At 37.4% G+C, this 22,081-nt stretch overlaps 1 protein-coding gene and 1 pseudogene across 14 annotated transcripts in view; one reads left to right on the top strand and one right to left on the bottom strand.

Moving 5' to 3' along the window:
- The window catches only part of BRIP1 (BRCA1 interacting protein C-terminal helicase 1), a 131,154-nt gene that overhangs the window by 76,636 nt on the left and 32,437 nt on the right, over positions 1-22,081 (bottom strand). For all 14 annotated transcript variants that reach the window (XM_036340210.1, XM_036340212.1, XM_036340214.1 and 11 more), the window contains 2 exons: positions 5,004-5,294; positions 2,318-2,539 (listed from right to left, as the gene is read on the bottom strand). In XM_036340210.1, the coding sequence (XP_036196103.1) occupies positions 2,318-2,539; positions 5,004-5,294 (513 nt within the window). The remainder of the gene's footprint in view (positions 1-2,317; positions 2,540-5,003; positions 5,295-22,081) is intronic.
- Positions 10,340-21,149, top strand: LOC118671332 (annotated as a pseudogene).

Raw genomic sequence — 22,081 nt, 5'->3', positions numbered from 1 at the left:
GACATATGTAATACTCTTTGTAATACTTTAAGCAATAAAATAAATAAAAAAAAAAGAAAAAAAGAAAAAGAAAAGAAAATAAATAAATAAAAGTAAAATAACAATACAAGATTCCAAAGACTCAAAACATTAATGTATCTTTCATTTTAGTCTGTCCTGCAACACTTCATTGTAAGAACCGCTCTTCCCCAACTCCTATGTGATGTTGGTAGGACTTTTAATCTGTTAATCAAGGGACATCACCACTCTTACTACATAGGTAGACTCAGAGACTAGGCTTGTCAATTAAAAAAAGTATTACATCCCTACATGGTCACAGTGACTGGTACAAGAATGGATATGAGATCCAAACTAGGCCAATCAGAGTAATTTGGGGTGACTAATATAAGATCATGTTCTTTTTTCCAGGTTAGCTAGCTAGCTACCTATGGTTATCTTTGTTCCCATTGAAAAGAACTTGCCGGAACATAAAGCCATCACAATGAAGAGTTAGTCAAGTGGTTTTTCTTAAGCTCTAATGAAGCTGAGCTTGTGTCACTTGCCATTGGAAAAGTCCTGACTAACACCAAGAAATGTCACAAAGCAACTGTCAATGAGTTACTCTGAAGAAATAATAATATACAGAGGGTTGAAGATGACTGAGAAAGAACCATAGAAGAGTAGGAAATACACGGGGCTTAAGGAGGAATAGGACTTGGATTTGGATAGAAGAGAGTAGGGCATTTCAACACAGGTGTCATCAAAAGCAGAAATACAGGCCTGGCCAAATGGCTCAGTGGTTAAAAATAAAAAAGCAGAGATATAGGAAATAACAAGGAGTCCTCAGGGGACTATAAGGTAATTTTTATTGCTTGATTGATTTTAGAGAGAAACATTGACTTGTTGTTTCACTTATTTATGCATTCCTTGGTTGATTCTTCTTTTTTAATTTTTTTCTTTATTGATTAAGGTATTACATATGTGTCCTTATCGCCCCATTGCCGCCCCCCCCCCCCACTCATACCCTCACCCCCTGTTGTCTGTGTCCATTGGTTAGGCTTATATGCATGCATACAAGTCCTTTGGTTGACCTCTCCCCCTTACCCCTCCCCTCCCCTCCCTTCCCTCTGAGGTTTGACGGTCTGATCGATGCTTCTCTGTCTCTGGATCTGTTTTTGTTCATCAGTTTATGTTGTTCATTATATTCCATAAATTCTTGTATGTGCCCTGATTGGGGATCAAACCCACAACCTTGGTATATCGAGACAACGCTCTAACCAACTGAGCTACCCAGCCAGGTAATTACCACTATGAGGTAATTTTTGAGGGGTTCCAGTTGCGAGTTTGCAGCAGAGAAAGCTGAAAGAGCAGATTCAGGTCAGACTATTAAGAACTTGAAAGTAAGCTTAAGAAATATGGACTTTACCCCATGAGCAAAGAGCCTGTGAGATTTTTAAGCAGAGGAAAGATTAATAAAAGTAAAATTAGAAGACTGGTCTGCAGAGTTGCTCAGAAGAAAGAGACTTAGCCAAGAGATAGGATAAGAGGCAGGATAGTAGGGGTAGTAAACGTAATTCTATTCATTTCAAACTTAAGGAAATAGAAAGCTAGAGTTTTGCAGTCAGATCTAAAGAGAGAAATAACAATTGAATATACCAAGTTATTCTGGGTGTTTTTTTCTTATGCTGAAACAATTGGATGTGTCTAAGAAAAACCAGGCAAATAAACACAAATGATGTATACAAAGTTCACTTCTCAAAAGCTCACAAAGCATAATTTGCATAGTACGAATATTCTTCCAACATAAATTCTCCAAAAAAGAGTCTTCAGATATTTTAAATGTTTTAAAATAATTCTTTCTGACTATTCATAAATGGAGAGAGTGATAGCTATAAATGGATCATAACTGGGCAATTTTGCCCCCAGGGTATATTTGGCAAAGTCTGGAGACATTTTTTATTATTACCATGTGAGGGTGCTACTGGCGTCTAGTGGATAAAAACAGAGAAGCTGTTAAACATCCTATAATGCACAAGACAGGCCAACACAACAAAGAATTATCCAGTCCAAAATGTCACCACTAATAAGGTGATGAAAACCCTGCTATAATCCCACTTAAAAGTACTTATTACTTTGGAAATTAAAGTGGCGAGACCTAAAATTCAATTTTTACTACACCTTACAATATGTTTTCAGTACTCTAATCTGTTTATACACTTACATACATTAACTATACAACAAAAAAATAAAAGACATTAAAACATCTAAAAGCTTTCACATTCACCATGTATATCCCAATAAGTAGGAAAAAAGCTCTAATTTTTACGTATCTACTCACACTTTCCCTTATTTGTGCATCTAGAAGATAGTTGTAGGGACAAAATATTATGTCAGCGTCTTCTATTAGTTCTCGTGCTGTGTAATATGGACATGCCTTTAATTTTTTCCCCAAGCTAACGAGTTCTTCTATGTCCCAGGCCTTGCACATCCCTTGGAGAGTCTGGAATGTGTGTTGACCACTAATTTTATGAACACCATGATAAAAATAGCAGGATTTGCCCTAAAAACAAATATGCACAATTGAAATGTGAACCAATATTGGCACAGAGAAATAAAACAAGTTTATCTCATAATTTTAGTAACATCATTAAAGCTACAAAGCAAAGATGAGACAAATTATACCATGTCTACCATCCCAAACTAATCAGAAAACTTGTATTTGTACAAAATGATCACTAAGGTAGGTGCCTTCACAGTCTATGATTAAAAACTGTTAAATCTCATCCTAACAAAAGTAGATATTCTTGCATACCTGAAATATTATTTTAAAATTACTTCTGGGGCTAGTTAAGGTAATTTTTTCTTAACTGAAACAAAATTAACTTTTAACAGATAAATGCATTGCATTTCCAGTATAAAAGCACATTCATAAAAGAAACAGTGAACAAAAACACATGTGCCTTTGGATCAAGCCAAAAAATCAGAAAGTTTACACTTTAAGGGCACTTAGAATGACACTCCTGTACAGGCTGATAGCAAAACCAGAAAAGCTCATCCATTTTAGCAGTGTAACACAACCCTGAGGGCAGTCTGTCAATTAAAGCGTTATCACACTTTACACTCTTTTTCACTCAAACTGTCAGTTATCTATTTATCATTTCGCTTTGGTAATTCAGCCACAGTAAACATAGACACCTATGGTGACTTTGTAATTGGCCCTCATTACAATACCAAATTACCCTAAGGGCTTGGGAACAAGAAAAAGAATATTCATGTATGCCTATGAGCTAAGCATTCTGAGGCAAAATTAGGTCAAGACAGACAACTAAAAGCAGGTATATTCAATTATGTACATCGCTAATATTTTTTAAAGACTTGTTTACTTTAAAACAGAAACCAAATGCTAATGAAAAATTCTAAACATTCAAGTCTATTGAATTACTTTTTATTTTTACACGATTCAAACTTATGACAGTAAAGATCAATCAAAAAACATAACCAGCACTACAGTATTCTAGGGATTACATAAAATAAGATTATCTGCTTTCAATGCACAATCTTAAACTTTATAATTGCTTTTAATAATGAGATAATAAATAATCGATTATGGTAAAATTTTCCCAATAACAAGTAAAAAATAGGCAATGCCAAGTCTTCTTGCATAAACTATATAGACAAAAGAGAAATTTCAAGAATTTGAGGAATCCAGTAGATTAATTAACCACTTATGGAAAGAAGTCTACTTAAAAGTGCACAAAATTTATGGGTATTTATCATGAAGAGCCTTTTCTCTATTTTATTATTTTTTTAGTATTTGACTTTTTACTATTTTCATCTCTCCTTGAAGAGAACTTTTTAAATATTGTGAAGATTTCACAGTTCCTCAATTAAGAAGAACTTATTGGAAATAAGTATGTAAATAGTATTTTCAACAATGGTTTTGATTCAATAATCTGTATTCTCTTCCTGACTCTGAACAAGTTCCCTAGTACTTCTACTTCATATTCACATGTCTGAATGCCTATTGAAACATCTTTTTAATGTCCCAAACAAAGCTTGAATAAATTTCCATCTAGTAAAAAAAAAAGCAGAGAAAGAAAAGCATAATATAAAATAATTTATTTACATTATATAGTAAGAGGTGATATATCAATTAAATGAAACTCTAGGGGCTATAGCCATCTCCTTTTGTGTAAAAATAACTCTGACAAAATACTAGTGAAAAACTGAAATTTAAAAATGTATTAAAATATCATCGGTCATTTCATCTACTATCAATTTATAGTTCACCAATAATTTCTGGGTATAATTACAGACTCGTGACTCGTAACTTCCATTTTAGAGTAAGCTAGTTATCAAACAGGGACACAAACTACCAAACTAATACTATGCCAAAAAATTATTTAAAAGTCATGTCTTTAGTAAGAAAGACTTCTCTATTTCCACCAAATTTCTAGTCCAAATTTATGTCAATCTAGATTCTCCTGGAAAACTTCAAAACCACTATGACATATCTTTAAAGTTAGTAATTTAATATAATTTTTTGGAAACAGAAGTTTGTGTTAATCAGAATGAGACAAGGTAATCATATTTCTCATTCAATTAAAAAAACATTTTAAAATTTGCTCAAAGAAAACCTAAATAAACTATATTCCTTTGAAGTTTTAAATATGTACAAGACATTAATTAAATCTAGTCCATTTAAATACTTTTATCTCTTCATATGACATCATCCATGTTTGACTTACAAGAAAGTTAAGAAGGCATCTGGTTTAAATGAAAATTAATTTCAAGGAATTAAATATCCCCAAACTTTAGGACAAAAACCATAATTTTAAACTTGAATAAAGATTTTTCTTGTGGTAAAATTAGTTTTCAAAAAATATTAATACTAGCAATAATTTGATTTCAAAAGTTATTTGATTATAACTGGAAATGTATATATAAAAAATAAACCAAAAGATTGAGTTAATGTAATCCTTTTAACCTTATTTTTTTCTCAAAAACAAAGTAACTTTACTCACATTTTTTCCATCCAGCAATTCCATGCACTTTTCATTTCTGTTGAAGTTACCTACTACTTCAGGATGGACACAAGTATGATCCCTGCTGGAAAGAATAGTCATTGGGACCCTTGAGTACGCTGTCCTCCGGAGCTCTCTAGTAATTTGAGCAATCTGCTTGTGTGTACGTGTCCCAAAATATATTTTTGGTATCTTGGATTTCCCCCCATGATCCTTCTTAGTGGCATTTGAAGAATCTTGACTGTTTCCTTGTTTAGTAGAACAACAGCACCTAGCACAGTGACCAGAGGGCTATATAAGAAAAGAAAAAGATAACTAACGTCTGAACTACCATAAAAAATGTCATCAAACTTCTCAAAGAATCAGAACCCATAGTAATGAGTCACAACTTTCAAAAAATATCAAGATACCATCTAATACTTGCCATTAAAGAAAAACTACAAATTCCGTTTCAAATTGGTTCTCTTTCACTCTGAAAACTTATAAAGGATGTTTTCATATTTGCACTGGTTCCTACATACCACTCCAACTCTCAAATTCCAAATGCTTTAAATACATTTCAACTTTACTTTTTCATAAATTATAATAAGATAATTTTAATTTTTGCTTAGGCTTCAAGTGAACAAGTGAGCTTAGAATTGATAGTACTATTTTGTTTACAGCACAGCCCATTTAAATATCCTGTAACATACCTATATTTTTAAAGTATTTAAAATATAGCTTACAAAAAAATAGAAATATCAAGTTCAATCTAAGTATCACTGAACAACAGAAGCAAAAACTATTCTCTAGCAAAGGTATGAAAATGAATGCATATTAATATTTAATAATAAAGGCAAGTTGCTTGTGTGGAACAAGTATATCTGAAACTCAATTACCTGTCATAACATGCAAACCCATCAGTAAAATTATCATTCAGGATACCTTTCCCTGGACAATTTTACTCGTAATTCAGTTTCATAATTGAAATAGTTATATAAATGTCTCCTTAAATACACCATATGTGGAACTTCAGGAATATAGTCTAATGTTTACCTGATTTTTTTCTCTCCTATTTCTAAACTCTTAAAAATAAAAAGCAGTTTAATGCTATATATTAGAACTCATGGATTCTTAATAACTACTACCTAACTTTAACCTTAATTACTATACATATGAGACAGAGTGCAGCCTTATTAAGAGAAATTCCATGAAATGGTTAGTTTATAGAAGTGATCACTAATGGGGGGAAAAAAGCTAAGTAGCACAGTATCGTAAGAGAATTTGTACTGTAGAGTTATAGTTTAGTAGAACAAATATACCATTTAACTGAAGTGTTTTGAAAAAAATATAATCAGTAAGATTAGCCTTCATCAACAAATGCTAAGTCATAGCATGTTACACCACAATACTGGGGCTCAAGCTGTCTTTTAGCCTCAACTCAGTGGAAAAGCAAGTTCAAATTACTGCCAGTCTCACTCAACCTTGTCCGCCATTAAATATTACAATACATGATAGAATGGATGTAAATGTGACCCTTCTGGAACTGTCACTCACTGGGATAAAAGGTTCACTGATGTGCCAAATAAACAGTCAAAGCAGATAAGGTTACAGCTATGCTGGAATTGTTACATTCCCCTCTCAGGTTGCCAGTAACAGCAGATTTCATTACAGAGTGCTGCCACATTAAATAGCCAGTTCCAAATATCCTGCCTTCTATATTGAATAATTACTTATTCACTGAAAGGATAAAAAGAAGAGTTATGAATGGGGCTCTTGTCAACAGTGAAGCAGGAAACAGCTGACATGTGGTTTATGTTACATATATTGCAATATCTGACAATTTATGGTCACACACAAAAATGGGATGCAAATTATACCATGATATTTCTGAGTGAATTCTTTTTTGACCTTTGCAATGATCACATTAATTAATTAACACAGTAAAAGAATTAGGGTAACTCTAGGTAGCAGAATTAGTTTACTTTTTTATACCTTCAATCTTTTCACTCAATTATACTATTTCTCTTCCCTGTGATACAGTTAAATTTATCCTGAGTATTAGAAAGCTGGGGTCTAATGCATTGCTGTATACTATGTGGATCTATTCTATCCAAACATAAAAGTAATCCAGTAAAATGGTCTTTTTTGAAGGCTTGGACATCATCTATATTTTGATGGAAGGAACACTTTTCAACACCAATTCCACTTAAAAGTTTATCACCTGTCCTACACCTTTTAATTCCACTTTTTTCCCCAACCAAAAAATTCAAACAACACAGAAATACACAAAATAAACTAGCTCCCCATCCCAAATAATTCATTATAACTTTAAACCTTTCATATATGTGTAAATACATCTTTCATATAATTTTTTCAAACAAAAAAAGAAGCTATTACACAGCTTTATAAGTTGCTGCTTTGTATTCAAACTTTTTAAAAGGTGTGAATTGGACACTAATAATTTAAATAATGAATGTGTTTATTTTTAAATGTTATGCTTATAGCTGTACTAACAAAAACTAAGATCAAGCACTAGTTTCAGAAAATGTTTCCACTAGAGCAGTTTTATTAAGGTATCTTAAATTTGTTTTTCATTTCATAATTTAAAAAATTATAAGTGATGGCAAATTTTATATTAACATGTTTTTCTTTGTTTTGTTTTAAGATTTAAAGTGCTCTGAAATCATCACACCATCTATCAACTTAAAGTGAGTCCTCAAGAAGATAGTTTTTCAGTGGGTGGATGGGCAAGTAGAGTAGAAGAAAGAATTTAAGAAAGAAAGTTGATTCTTTTTCTTTTGCTATTGTAAAAAGAAATTATTTCTTCAGGAATGATCTATGAAAGGATTTGGTACAATCATATTTGAGAATGGAAAAAAATAAATGTGGCAATAGGACAGAGGCTTCAAAAAGACATTTAATAACAAAAAAGAATTATTTGTACCCAAGTCAGCAACATTCAATGCTATAAGAAAACTAGAGAAATAATCTTGAAAAGAGAAATGGCAGGAGGTCATAGTATACTTCAATTCAATGAAAGGCTAACACTTTAAAAGATAGGTAAGACACTTTAAGGATAGAGGTGGGCAAATGGGAATGGGGGGGCATCTGTAATAGTGGCGACAATAAATTTAAAAAAGAAGAAAGACACTTTAAGAAAAATAAAACACATGGGCTCCCCAAAACCTGTAATCTCTAAGATCTGTAAAGCAGCTACACTGAGTGGCAGAAGCAAACTCTAAAAGAGAGGGCTTCTTCTCCCATAGCTAGAAACTGTCTATAGAGTCCTTTTACTTCCACAAAAGGCAAGAAAACCCAACCCAAATAATAGCATAAACCTATTATTATGCAGGATTCAATTATTCAAAAATACATTTCAAATCTACAGTAGCTAAAACTATTCTTAGAATGTCGGCATCCAGGGATTTTTGGAAAATGTTCTTCTAAAAACTTCTATCTAGTCCCTCATTTCACCTGGTATATAGAGACATATATCTAAAGTCCTAGAAAAGATGAAGAAAGATTTTAAGATTTGATCTTGAAAAAAAAGGCCAAAACTGCTGAGTCCTTGCCAGTATTTCTTTCACAAAGCCATAATTAGAAGTTCAAGTAGATTAAGATAGCACAGTGTCAATCTCTAAAATTTCATAACTTTCTCCAACCTCTGCTTACAACAAAAACAATTACTATACCTGAATACTTAAAAAATAAAAATAAGCATGGTGATTAAATATGCTTAGAAATAGAAAATGACAAAGGCATATTTTAAATTAGGGTCGATGAACTATTCAGGAGGGTTAGAGATGACCCATAAACTACAGACACAAGTTTTTGTGCATTTCTAGAAAATGACTCCATAATATTCATCAGGCGCTCAAAGAAGACTGCTATTTATTTGGGTGACGGCTTTCCCCCAAAACTTATGTCTGATTTTATATGGAAATCAAATTGAAACAGCATTTTCTTTATAACCATATTGGCCAGACACAATTATACTGCAGAGAAGTAAACAAACTGAGCCCTGTCCAGTGTGGCTCAGTTGGTTGGGCATCGTCTCATACACTGAAAGGTTGCGTTACATTCCTGGTCAGGGCATAATCTCCAGTAGGGGGCATTCAGGAGGCAGCTCTCACACTGATGTTTCTCTCTCTTTCTCCCACTCTCTCTCTCTCCCTTATTCTCCCTCTCCCTTCCTCTCTCTCTACAAATCAATAAAAAATATTTTTAAAGAAATAAAATTATAATCCACACAAGACATATATATAGATAGATATAGATAGATATATAGATATATAAAAGTTTAAGCGACTGACTGACCAGCCAACCAGCCAGTAGCTATGATGTGCACTGACCACCAGGGGGCAGACGCTCAATGCAGGAGCAGAAACCACAGGCATGGAAACATGAAACAGACTGATGAATCTTAGATGGAAGGGGGCGGGGGGGGGGGGGGGAGAGAGATTAACCAAAGATCTTATATGCATATTAGAGGCCCAGTGCATGTATTCATGCACGGTGGGGTCCCTCGGCCTGGCCTACGGTCTCTCACAATCCGGGACCCTTCAGGGGATGTCGGAGAGCCGTTTTCGGCCCGATCCCCACAGGCCAGCCCAAGGGACCCCACCGGTGCACAAATCCATGCACCGGGCCTCTAGTAATTTTATAAAGGTTCCTCCACTGCTTGCAAATTCATTTCTTTTTTATATTTTTTAATTACTTAATATTAACATAATTCTAAAACAGTTCAGTAATATTATTTTTAATTCCATTTTACAGATGAAAAAAGTAAAACAAAAAGTTCTTCAAGTTACTACAAAACACAATAAATTTGTGGAGAAGTTAGAATTCATAACCTCAAAACTTAAAGCTTTAAGATTTATTATCATCTACCATTTAACTTGGCAAAAAAGCAAAATACTGCCCTTTTTATTTCAAAAAGTCATGCACATATAGAGCTAGTGGTAAAAAGCCAATGAGTGCAGAATTATATTACAATCTTGAGGCATAAAAAACAGGGTTTATTGTTCATCTTTATCAACCATTTGCTGTTGTCCAAACCATCTAAACAGGTACAGAATGCCTGTTGTGCAAAATCTCACATAAGCACACACTCTAGCAAGATAGCAAAAGTGACATAACTATACCTTTTCAACTATTCTTTTTAAAAAATTCAAACAGTAGTAGTACTCTACCGCCACAGTTTCATGATTAAACTGCACAAAGCAGCTGTTTATCCACTCACAGCCACCAGAAGGTGAACCTGATTCAATATTTATCACAGGCTTTCACAGATCACTGCTAACCAAGCAAACGTTTTAATTAAGCTGGAACTTGCTTCAAAGAGCTCATTCAAGATGTCAATCAGCAGGTAAGGGATCAGATACAGTGTCAGGTGAGAGTGTGTAATACAAATCCACAACTTTCTTCATCCCATCGCTGTAAATTAGCCTGCTCTAAAGTTCAGACTCTGATTGTAACAGACTGCCAGTCTCCTGGAATGTGTAACTGAAGTCACTCAAATTCTATTGTGAAGGTTGTAAGCAATATGTTAAACTGCAATGGGCTAGCACATTAAGACAGATCCTTTTCACGGTTGTTTTTTGATACCATAAGTGTTTGTTACCCTACTCTCCACTTACTGTTTACTTTCTTGCCTAGTGTAAATGGGAATTCCTTAACACAGTTGCCCCAGTTTCTGAAAAGTTTATGTTTCAGTAGAATTAATCAAGAAAGACCCAAAGTGGTATAATTTTTATCTATGTTAATACTTGAACCATCTTATTCTATAAGAATAAGAATTCTCAGTTTAAGTCAAACATATAAAAATGTCCAACCTGCTATAAAGTAAAGTTCTCCAGGATTAACATCACTTTACACAGATGTGGCTATACATAGCAATGAGTCCCAAAGTACAGTGATGAGTTACACTGACCAACTTCATAAAAAATACCTGAGGTGCTTATATTAAAAAAAAAAAAAAAAAGGTGGGGGAAATACAGAATCAAAGGAGAGACAGGTGGGCAGGGAGGGGAACTGAATTTTAATTTTAGAGAAGAATGCCAGCTAAAAATTGTTAAATAGAATGATAAATGATAGAATTTTTATACACCATTTTGCAACTCCCTTGTAATAATTGATTCCTGCAAGCTACCTAAATGGATGCTAAAATCATTAGGTGAAAAGTTGTTGGGAAAAAAGATATTCACATAGTCTTTAAGTATTACCCAGATTACTTATTAATTACAAAAGGAAAATATGCCTTTATAATGGAGACCTGGCAGTCACCACTTCAACAAAGTGATCAAACCTGCCATCATCAGTGAGACAAATTGGCATCACATGCCTCTTGGTGTAATATAAGAAATATACTTATGTGTTCTTCTTGAACAAAACTATGATTATAAAATCCAAACAAGCAAGACATGGATAAAAAATATCCCAGGAATAGAGAAACTGTAGTCAAAAGACATATTATTTAGTTAGTGAAAATTAATACAACTGCACACTATGTCCACTTATATACTTCAAAAAAGCTATTTAAAACTCCTATCCCTTGGGGTCGCAGGAGATTTTTATTTTCTCCTTTATGGTATATTGGTAATTTTCAAACTTTCTTTCATCAACCTTTTAAAATGAGAAAACATAGCTATCTTGAGATCATCTTCCACATATTGATCAAAATAGTATAAAAGAACCCTATACAAAATATTTTTGCTTCTTCCATGGGCTTTAAAAATTAGATAAATTATCTACCTGGCCAGTGTTGCTCAGTGGCTGACCATCAACCTATGAACCAGGAGGTCACAGATCAATTACCAGTCAGGGCACATGCCCGGGTTGTGGGCTTGATCCCCAGTGGGGGGTGTGTAGGAGGCAGCTGATAGATGATTCTATCCCATCATTAATGTTTCTATCTCTCTCTCCCTTCTTCTATGAAATAAATATATATTTTTTTAAAAATTAGATAAGTTATCAATAGACAAGCCTCTAAAGAAGCACTACCCAATAAAGGTTTCTGCAATGATAGCATGTTCTATATCTGCACTATTCAATACACTTGCCACTACCCATATGCAGCTATTGAGCACCTGAAATGTGATTAGTGTAATGAAATAACTGAATTTTAGTTTTAATTAATTAAAATAAAATCACATATGGCTAGTGATGAGTGTAGATTTAAAGTATAACTATAGGTTCTACATTTAATCTGGAAAGAAACTACTAGTGAGAATAACCAAAATATTTTTAATGGGAAAGAATAGTATATATTCCTTTTATATATATATTTATTTATTAAATTGATTGGGGTGACATTGGTCAACATGAACATATGAAGATTTTTGTACATATGATAAAGACGCTGTACTAGGCACCTCTTAAGACATGTGTCCCACCCTTTATTCTGAAAACAGTTCATCATCTATAGCCCCTACTGAAAAGGTTCACCTAATACTTACATTAATAACACATGCCCAAACTCAATCCCAGGCATAACAAGATGAATTAAATTCACTTTCCTAGGAATCGGTACTTGGGCCATGTAAACTAAGTTAATTAACTATAAGGAACAGACCAGACTGTCTTGTAGTCTTAAAGGCTTCCGTTTTGCAATGTCATGGTAAGGTCATATAAAAGAGAAAACCAGTCTACAGAAAAAAGGAGAAGAAGAAGAAGAAGAGAGGCAGGGAAGCCACACTTAAGGCCCCAAAGAGAGAAGCTAGCTAAAAACTTCTGAGTTTCAGTAAGGGCAGTTATATTTCCTGCTTGATCTTTCTTTGAGTAGGCTTCTATTTCTTCAAAAGCAAACCACTCTGATTAAGTCAGGTGGCATTTCAAATCAGTGGGAAATTGTTCAATTAATATTTAGACAAATGACTATTTGGAGAAAAATTAGTTAGATCCTGCCTCTCATCTACATCAAAATTAACAAACAAAACAGAAACAAACAGAGATTTGGGGGGTGATGAAAAAAGTGAAAGGGATTAAAAAATACGAATTGCCAGTTATAAAAATAATCATGGAAATGTAAAGTATAGCATAAGCAATATAGTCTACAATACTGTAATAACTATTTATGGTGTCAGATGGATACTAGACTTACCCAGGAAGTTGGATTCCATGCTCAATGGAATCCTACTTAGTCAGCAGGATCAACAGAGGAACAGAATGATAAATAAGGCTAAAATCAGGGGGATAATCAGATTTGAAAAACAGGACAATTAACCTAATCAGCATCCCAATCTATCTCATACAGAAAGCAGTCAGTTAGCAGACACCAGATGCCTCTTCTCTAAAAAATTGAATTAAATATTAGGAAAGCCAAAGCTTCTAGGGTGTATTCAAGCTTAAATATTGGCTTCCCTGAATAAGGTTCTCCTCCTTCAGATTTTTAAAGAGCCCACAGTCTCATAGCCAGCTCTCTGCCCACCTAAAACAGGGACTTTGCCCTCACCATGCCCCAATACAAAACATTCAGTTTATATAAAAGCTGAAAAAACCTACACCAGCCACCCAATCCTTTTGCCTTAAATATGAACTGAGAAAGATAGCCAGCATATGAAAAAACCAAAGGTGTAGAAGAGAATGAGCAAAAAAAAGATATGAAAATTCACTCTGAAGGAAACTCACATAATTTAGGGATCATTTTTAGAAAACACAAGTAAACTCTCATTACACTATTCAAGAAAATAGTACATCTTTTGACAAAGGAATAATCATACTATAAAAAAGAGCCCAGTGAGGCTAAAATCTGCTGAAAATTATCAAAGAAATCACAAAATAGAATTTCCCTAAATTAAAGTCTGTGACGCTTCAAAATAATAAAAACACTGAGTAATTATCATAGTGAATGAAGAAGACTCTCACTTAAACATCCAGCCATAAAATATAAACGTAACTTATGGAACAGCCAGTCAACAGAATGCAATGCAGTCATTTAAAATTTTGTAGAAAAAATAGTAAATGACATGAAAACATAATCCGGATATATTGTTATAAAGAGAGATAACTGGACATTATTTCCCTCCTGAGCAATGCAACACAAAGCATATAGCACTTTGTCTTATTCCTGAAAAAATAAAAAACAAGGACAAAATCAAACCGGAATCTAATTCAACCTCTAAATCTAACTACTATTACTAGAAATATGGGGATAGACCTCTATCTTAAATGAAATCATAAGGATAAAATTAAAAACATCCTAAATATGAGAAATCCTGTAAGACAAATAAAGCAGTTTTTTTCAACAAATAAATGGCTTCTCTCTTAAAAGAAATGTCATTGATTTACATTTGGAATCTGATTTTAAAAGCCTCTCTAAAATGACATTTTTTAAACAAACACAACTGTCAACAGATTGGGTATTAGACAAAGAACTACTGTTAATTTTTTTTAGCTATAATAATATCTTTAAATAGTCACTGCTATATTTCTTTTGTTTTTAAAAAAATCTTTATTGTTGAAAGTAATACATATGTCCCCGTTTTTTCCCCATTGACTTCTTCTGGCCTGCCCCCACCCAGTCATTGTTAATTTTTTTTTAAGTCTTTATCTGTTAGAAATATATATTAAACTAGAGGCCCGATGCATGAAGATTCGTGCAAGAATGGGCCTTCCTTCCCCTGGCTGCTGGCACCACCTTCACTACGGCTGGAACCGCCTTTCTGCCTTGACTCCAGCCCGGAGCTGCCTTTCTGCCTTCATTCTGGCCCAGAGCCGCCGGGGCGGTGCCGAACACCTGCGTTGTCACCATGGCAACAATGCAAGCATCCCGCCCTGCCCCCGGTCGCTCGGCACCTGCATATGCAAATTAACCTGCCATCTTTGGTGGGTTAATTTGCATACTCACTCCTGATTGGCTGGTGGGCATCGCAAAGGTACGGTCAATTTGCATCTTTCTCTTTTATTAGTGCAGATTATTTATGGGGAAATAGGTATGATGTCTTCTAGTTTCTTTAAAATATCCCAGTCCCACACTTTCTTCTACCAATCCCTCCCAAAGAAAGAAAAGAAAATGATATGGGATAAATAAAACAAACACAGAGGTAAAATGGCAAAATATTGATAACTGTTAAAGCTATGTGATGGACACAAGGAGGATCACTATCCTGTCCTCTTTCTGCTTTGTGTATAAAATTTCCTTAATAGAAGATTTTAAATATAAGGAAGAGTTTACAAATTCTTTTTTATAAAACAAATACAACAATGATCTTAAAACAAATCTAGATAAGCTTTCTCTCACCAAAAATATCAAGTGACATCACTAATGAATTCTAATAATAGTAAACAGGACTCTTTTTTTTTTTTAATATATTTTTTATTGATTAAGATATTACATATGTGTCCTTGTCCCCACGTTACCCTCTACCCCCCCCCCCCCACCCCCGCTCATGCCCTCACCCCCCCGTTGTCCATGTCCATTGGTTAGGCCTATATGCTTGCATATAAGTCCTTTGGTTGATCTTTCCCCCTTACCCCCACCCTCCCCTACCTTCCCTCCAAGTCCCGACAGTCCAATCAATGCCTCTCCGTCTCTGGATCAGTCCTTGTTCATCAACTTATGTTGTTCATTATATTCCACAAATGAGTGAGATCATGTGGTATTTATCCGCTCTCCAGTTCCATCCATGCTGTGGCAAATGGTAAGAGTTCCTTTTTCTTCTTCCTCTTCTTAAAGAATACCTTTCAGCATTTCATATAATGCTGGTTTGGTGGTGATGAACTCCTTTAGCTTTTTCTTATCCGTGAAGCTCTTTATCTGACCTTCTATTCTGAATGATAGCTTTGCTGGATAAAGTAATCTTGGTTGCAGGTTCTTGCTATTCATCACTTTGAATATTTCTTGCCACTCTCTTCTGGCCTGCATGGTTTCTGTTGAGAAATCAGCTGACAGTCGTATGGGTACGCCCTTGTAGGTAACTGACTGTCTTTCTCTTGCTGCTTTTAAGATTCTATCTTTGTCTTTTGCTCTTGGCATTTTAATTATGATGTGTCTTGGTGTGGTCCTCTTTGGATTCCTTTTGTTTGGGGTTCTCTGCGCTTCCTGGACTTGTAAGTCCATTTCTTTCACCAGGTAGGGGAAGTTTTCTGTCATTATTTCTTCAAAAAGATTTTCAATATCTTGCCCTCTCTCTCCTTCTGGTACCCCTATAATTCTGATGTTGGTACGCTTGAAGTTGTCCCAGAGGTTCCTTACACTACCTTCATATTTTTGGAATCTCTTTTCTTTTTTCTTTTTCGGTTGGGTATTTTTTGTTTCTTTGTATTTCAAATCTTTGACTTGATTCTTGGGATCCTCTTGTCTGCTGCTGGATCTCTGTAAATTATTCTTTATTTCAGTCAGTGTATGCTTAATTTCTAGTTGGTCCTTTTTCATGTCCTCCATGGTCTCACTATACTTATTGAGGGATTCATTAAATTTATCGGCGGTTTCCATAAAATTCTTGAAAAACCTTATAAACGTGGCCTTGAACTCTATATCCAATCATTTGCTTTCCTCCATTTCTGCCATTTGTGACCTGTTTCTTTGTCTCCGCATTTTGGCAGCTTCCCTGTGTTGATAGAGTGGCCCTGCGCGCCAGGTGTCCTGTAGGGCCCAGTAGTTCAGCCTCCCCAGTTACCTGGGGTGGACACTCTTGGTGCACTCTTGGTGCCTTGGTTGTTGTAGAATCACTGGGAGGAATTGACCTCCAGGCCAATTGGCTGTGAGAATCAGCTGTGTCTAAAGTGGGAGAACTTCTGTGCTGAAGACACCCTTCTGGGGCAAGACTTGCTTCAGTGGGGCTTTGGTGCTCACTGAGTCTGCTCCCTGAGTGTGTCCCTTAGGGATCTGAGGAGTTGCAGTCTGGATGGTCCCCCTCTGACCACTGGGTACAGTGGCTCCTGGATCTAAGGAGGTGCTAATTCAGCCTCTGCCTGAGGCCACACAGCAGGAGCCACGAAGAGGCTCAGCTCTGAAGCAATGCAAGCCGCTGCGGGGCCTTGGGCCTTCTCTTGGAAGTTCCGGGTCTGCCTGGCTCGGCTGCAGTTAGGTACATTCACATGCAAAAGCCTCTGCCGCAGCCTGGGTGGGGCGGGGTCTCAGGGAATCAAAGGGCGGATCAAGGAGCTATGGCTGATTCTTCGCCCGGAGTCACGGGTCTCAGTGACCCGCTAATTGCTGCAAGCGCCTCTGAGGGAAAGCCGCCTTCAAGTTCGCCCGCTGCTGGACAGACCAGCTTCTCCCCGTATGAGTCCTGGGTCCCCAGAGACTTCCCGGAACCAGAGCAGTCGGGAGCTTGTGATTCAAAAAGACAGCCGCGTCCTGAGGTGCCACCACCTTTACTCGCGCACGTGCGCGCGAGCCGCCGTACCTCTGCACTTGTACCTCTGCACTTCACCTCTGCAGCTCCTCTGGCTCTCAGCGTGCTTTTCTTTCCTTCTAGTTGTAGAATTTACACTCAGCCAGCCTTTCTGTTTTTCTGGATGATGTTTGCTCTGTCCTTTGCGGTAATTTTCAATTGTTGTGTGAGGCGACAATTTCCCGGTGTTTACCTATGCCGCCATCTTAGTTTCTCCGTAAACAGGACTCTTGTATACACACATACACACACACACACACACACACTTGAAAAAAACCAAAAAGCCAAGAACAAAAGGATATACCCTTTTCAGGATTAGGACATCTATTAATATAGTTTGACATATCAAAAAATAAAATATGAAAAATCATATTTATCTCTATAGCTTAATATTCATTCTTGATTAAAACGCTAATATACAAATGATTCTTCTTTATTATGACAAAAAATTATATCTTACTATATATATAATAGAGGCCTGGTGCACAAAAATTTGTGCACTCGGGGGGGAGGGGGGCGGTCCCTCAGCCCGGCCTGTGCCCTCTCGCAGTCTGGGACCCCTCTGGAAATAACGACCTGCTGGCTTAGGCCTGCTCCTGGGTGGCAGAGAGCAGGCCCAATCCCTAGGTGCAGCCCCTGGTCGGGCTCAGAGCAGGGCCGATTGGGGAGTTGGGGCGCCGCCCCTGTCATGCACAGAGCAGGGTGGATCGGGAGGTTGCGATGCCACCCTCAGTCACGCTCAGGGTAGGGCTGATTGGGGGGTTGGGGCACCGGCCCCTGTAACACTCAAGGGAGGGTCAATGGGGAGGTTGCAGCGCCACTCCCTGTCATGCACACAGCATGGCCAATCAGGGGGTTGGGGCGCTGCCCCCTGTCACTCACAGAGCAGGGAACATCAGGGGGGTTGGGGCTCCGTACCCTGTCACACACAGAGCAGGGCCCATCAGGGGGTTGGGGAGCTAACCGCTGTCAAGCACAGAGTAGGGCCGATAGGGGAGTTGGGGCGCCGTACCCTGTCACACTCAGGGCAGGGCCAATGGGGAGGTTATGGCTCTACCCCGTCACACACAGAGGTGGGGGGGTTGGGGCACTGCACCCTGTCACACACAGAGCAGGGCTGTTCAGGGGGTTGGGACGCCGCACCCTATCACACACAGAGCCGCAGGGCGATCAGGGGGTTGGGGAGCTCTCCCCTATCAGGCACAGAGCAGGGCTGATCAGGGGGTTGGGGCGCCTTCCCCTGTCACGAACAGAGCAGGGCAGATAGGGAGGTTGTGGCCCCGCCCCCTGTCACACACAGAGCCGCAGGGCGATCGGGGGGTTTGGGCGCTGCCCCCTGTCATGCTGATCCCGGTGCCGGGAGGCCTCGCGGCTCTGCTGATCCTGGTGCAGGAAGGCATATTACCCTTTTACTATATAGGATAGAGGCCTGGTGCACGGGTGGGGGTCGGCTGGTTTGCCCTGAAGGGTGTCCTGGATCAGGGTGGAGGTCCCCACGGGGGTGCCTGGCCAGCCTGCATGAGGGGATGATGGCTGTTTGCAGCTGGTCACACACCTTTCAGGGTGGGGGTCCCCTCTGGGGTGCCTGGACAGTCTGGCTGAGGGGCTGAGGGCTGTTTTCAGGCTTGCGGCTGACTGAAGCTCCCAACTGCTCCTTTTTTTCTTTTTCTTTTTTTTCTGGGCCAGCTTTAGCTCTGGCTCCAGCTCTGAGGCCTCTGCTGCTGAAAGCAGGTATCTGGTTTGTTTGGGTTCTATAATCGAAACACTGTATCAACCCCAGCTCTGAGATCCCGGCTGCCTGAAAGCAGGTTTCTGGGGTTTTGTTTAGCTTCTATATTTGTAACAATGTTTCAAACTGCAAGCTCAGAGGCCGGCAAGGCAGGCGGGGAACGTTGGAGTCCTCCGTCACTGAAGCAAGCAAGCCTCATGTTAACTTCAAGCTGCCTGGCTGCCGGCCGCCATCTTGGCTGGCAGTTAATTTGCATATCGCCCTGATTAGCCAATGGGAAGGGTAGCGGATGTACGGCTAATTACCCAGTTTCTCTTTTATTAGACAGGCATTTCCCCCCCAAAAGCCAGTATCATGCTTAATGGGGATAAACTAGAAGCATTCCCATTAAGGTCTCAAACAACACAAAGATAACCGTATTTTCTTGTTTACATCTGTTGTTTCAGATTAATTAATAATGCTCCCTACCATCTTCATTCTCAAAAGTGTCCTGGTTTGGACAATAAATTAAATGATCATTCTATCTGTTACTATAATTACACTTATACTTTTTCCCTAGATATATAAAATTACAAAACAGGTAAAATGATCACTACGTATAAAAGATATGATTGTATACTTGGAAAAAATAAGAAAACTTTGAAACTATTACAAACAATAAAAGAATTCACTAATGAGGTTTGGTACAAAAAAAATAATAAATGTGGTTTGGTAAAAAAAAAAAATTAACTAGTCATATACAGTGTAGCCTTTACTTACGAGTGTCCCGACTAACGAGTTTTTTGATATACCAGCTGTCTCTTGGCCGATTTTTTGCATTGAGTTGACAGAGTAATTTGAATTAACAAGCTCCTTAACAAGCTCCTTAACGAGCTCGGTCTCAGAACGAATTAAACTCGTAAGTCAAGGCCCCACTGTATAAAACCACAACTAATTAGAAAATGTAACAAAATAAAAAATCCCAATTATATAGAAATAAAAAATAAATTACCTAAAAATCAACTTACAAATACATTTAAGAAGTTATTGACAGGATGTGTTAATTAACTAGATGGGGGGATTTCTTTTACAATCTATATATACATATCAAATTATCATGATGCAGCTAGGGTGGCTGCGGGACCTGCTTGCTGCCTAGATCCCTGCACCCAAGAGCCTCCCACACCCTTACCTATGCCCCAGCCCCAGAGGTAGTATGGATGGCTCCCTGAATGGGGGCTGGGTGGCCTGGTCCTCAGGGGCTATTGCATTTACAGGCTGACACAGGGCCAGAGGGGAGAAAGTCATGTGTCGTGGGTTGCGTCCTCCCAGTTTGCAGAAGACTTAACCAATGGTTCATATGATGTTGTTCTAAATGCTGAACAACTTCAGAACTCCTTTATCTACTTGAGTCAACTGAGGATCCTGTAATTATTTAAAGAGATTTGGTCACTTTGGGTAACAATGCAGCCTTTTCAGCTAACCAAGTCATTATTCGTGAATTGGTTGGTATTCCAATTGTTGGTAGCAAAATCAACAATCCCAAGCACAATATTAAAAAGAAGGCTTTTGATACACTGAGTAACCTGAGTGTGAATGTTAAAAATCAATTCAAGATAAAGGTATATGTCAATCAAGTCTGTGAGGATGTCTTCTCTGATCCTCTGAACTCCCCTGTGCAATTGGTGGGACTGAGATGGTTAACAAACATGACAGTTACCAAAGACCACCAGCACATGCCTAACAGTTATATTACAGACCTGTTCGAAGTGTTGCTTTCAGGAAATAGAAGCACCAACATTCAAATTTTGAAACTGCTGTTAAATTTGTCTGAAACTCCAGCCATGACAGAAGGACAACTTGGTGCCCAAGTGGATACATCATTCCTTTCCCTTTATGATGGTCATGTGGCAAAGGAGATTCTTCTTCAAGGTCTTACACTCTTTCAGAATATAAATAACTGCCTCAAAACGGAAGGCCATTTAGCTATTCAGCCTATTTTCACTAAAGGTTCACTGTTTTCCCTATTACATGGAGAAGAATGTGCCAGGAAATATGAGCATTTATCACCATGATGTAGACATGAAGGAAAAGGTAACAATAATATCCAAATTCTAACTGGTAGGTCATATTTTTCCAGAGTAATGTAAACTTCATTTTCATCTTTACAAAGCGATTCTTTCAGCTGGTGAATTTAAACAGTAAACATCAGATTTCATCATTTACACAGCTATAACTTGTCATGGTCTTCTGGTTTATTTTGGACCTTTTTATTGATACCAAATGAATGTAACAGCTTGTTCTGAAACATTTTTTATTTTATTATTTGCTGAGCTACTTCAATTATTTCCTCGACATGAGGTGGCAGTGACCTTTTTATGTGTCAGCTACTCTTCTACTGTTTACTTTGATTTGTAGTTTCTCATCTGAACTGCCTTAGGAATGACCTTGTTCTTTCAGTAACAATGAGATCCTAAGCTCTTGAGTCCACCTGCCAGCCTAGCCGTCCTGCTTTCGGAAGTCTATCCCAATCATCAGAATCTATTCTAGCCAATGAAAATTGTAAACTTTAGGAAAAATGCTTCCTCTATCAGAAATGGATGGACCTAGCAAGCAGAAAATTAGTAAGGACATAGTCTAACTCAATAACACCATCAATCAACTGGATATAAGTGACACCTATAGACTACTTAATCCAACAATAGAATACACATTCATCGCAAGCTCAGATGGAACCTGAGATTCTGGGCCATAAAACACACTTTAACAAATTTTAAAAAATAGAAATCATACAATGTCTGCTCTCAGACCACAATTATGCAAGGCTGGTTCAACATTGGAAAATCAATTAATGTCTAAACATCAACAGTCTAAAAAAGAAAATGCATATGATCATATCAATAGAAGAAGCATTTGACAAAATCCAACACCTATTCATAATAAAAACTCAGTAAACTAGGAGTAGCGAGTAACTTCCTCAACTTGATAAAAAAAAAAAAAAAAGAAATTTACAAAAAAAAAACAATTGTAACCAGCATGCCTAATTGTGA

Source organism: Myotis myotis, unplaced genomic scaffold (assembly GCF_014108235.1).
Source record: "Myotis myotis isolate mMyoMyo1 unplaced genomic scaffold, mMyoMyo1.p scaffold_m19_p_17, whole genome shotgun sequence".
Taxonomy (NCBI): Eukaryota; Metazoa; Chordata; class Mammalia; order Chiroptera; family Vespertilionidae; genus Myotis; species Myotis myotis.
The sequence above is the reverse complement of the archived record's forward strand: the minus strand, read 5'-3'. Positions and strand labels throughout refer to the sequence as shown.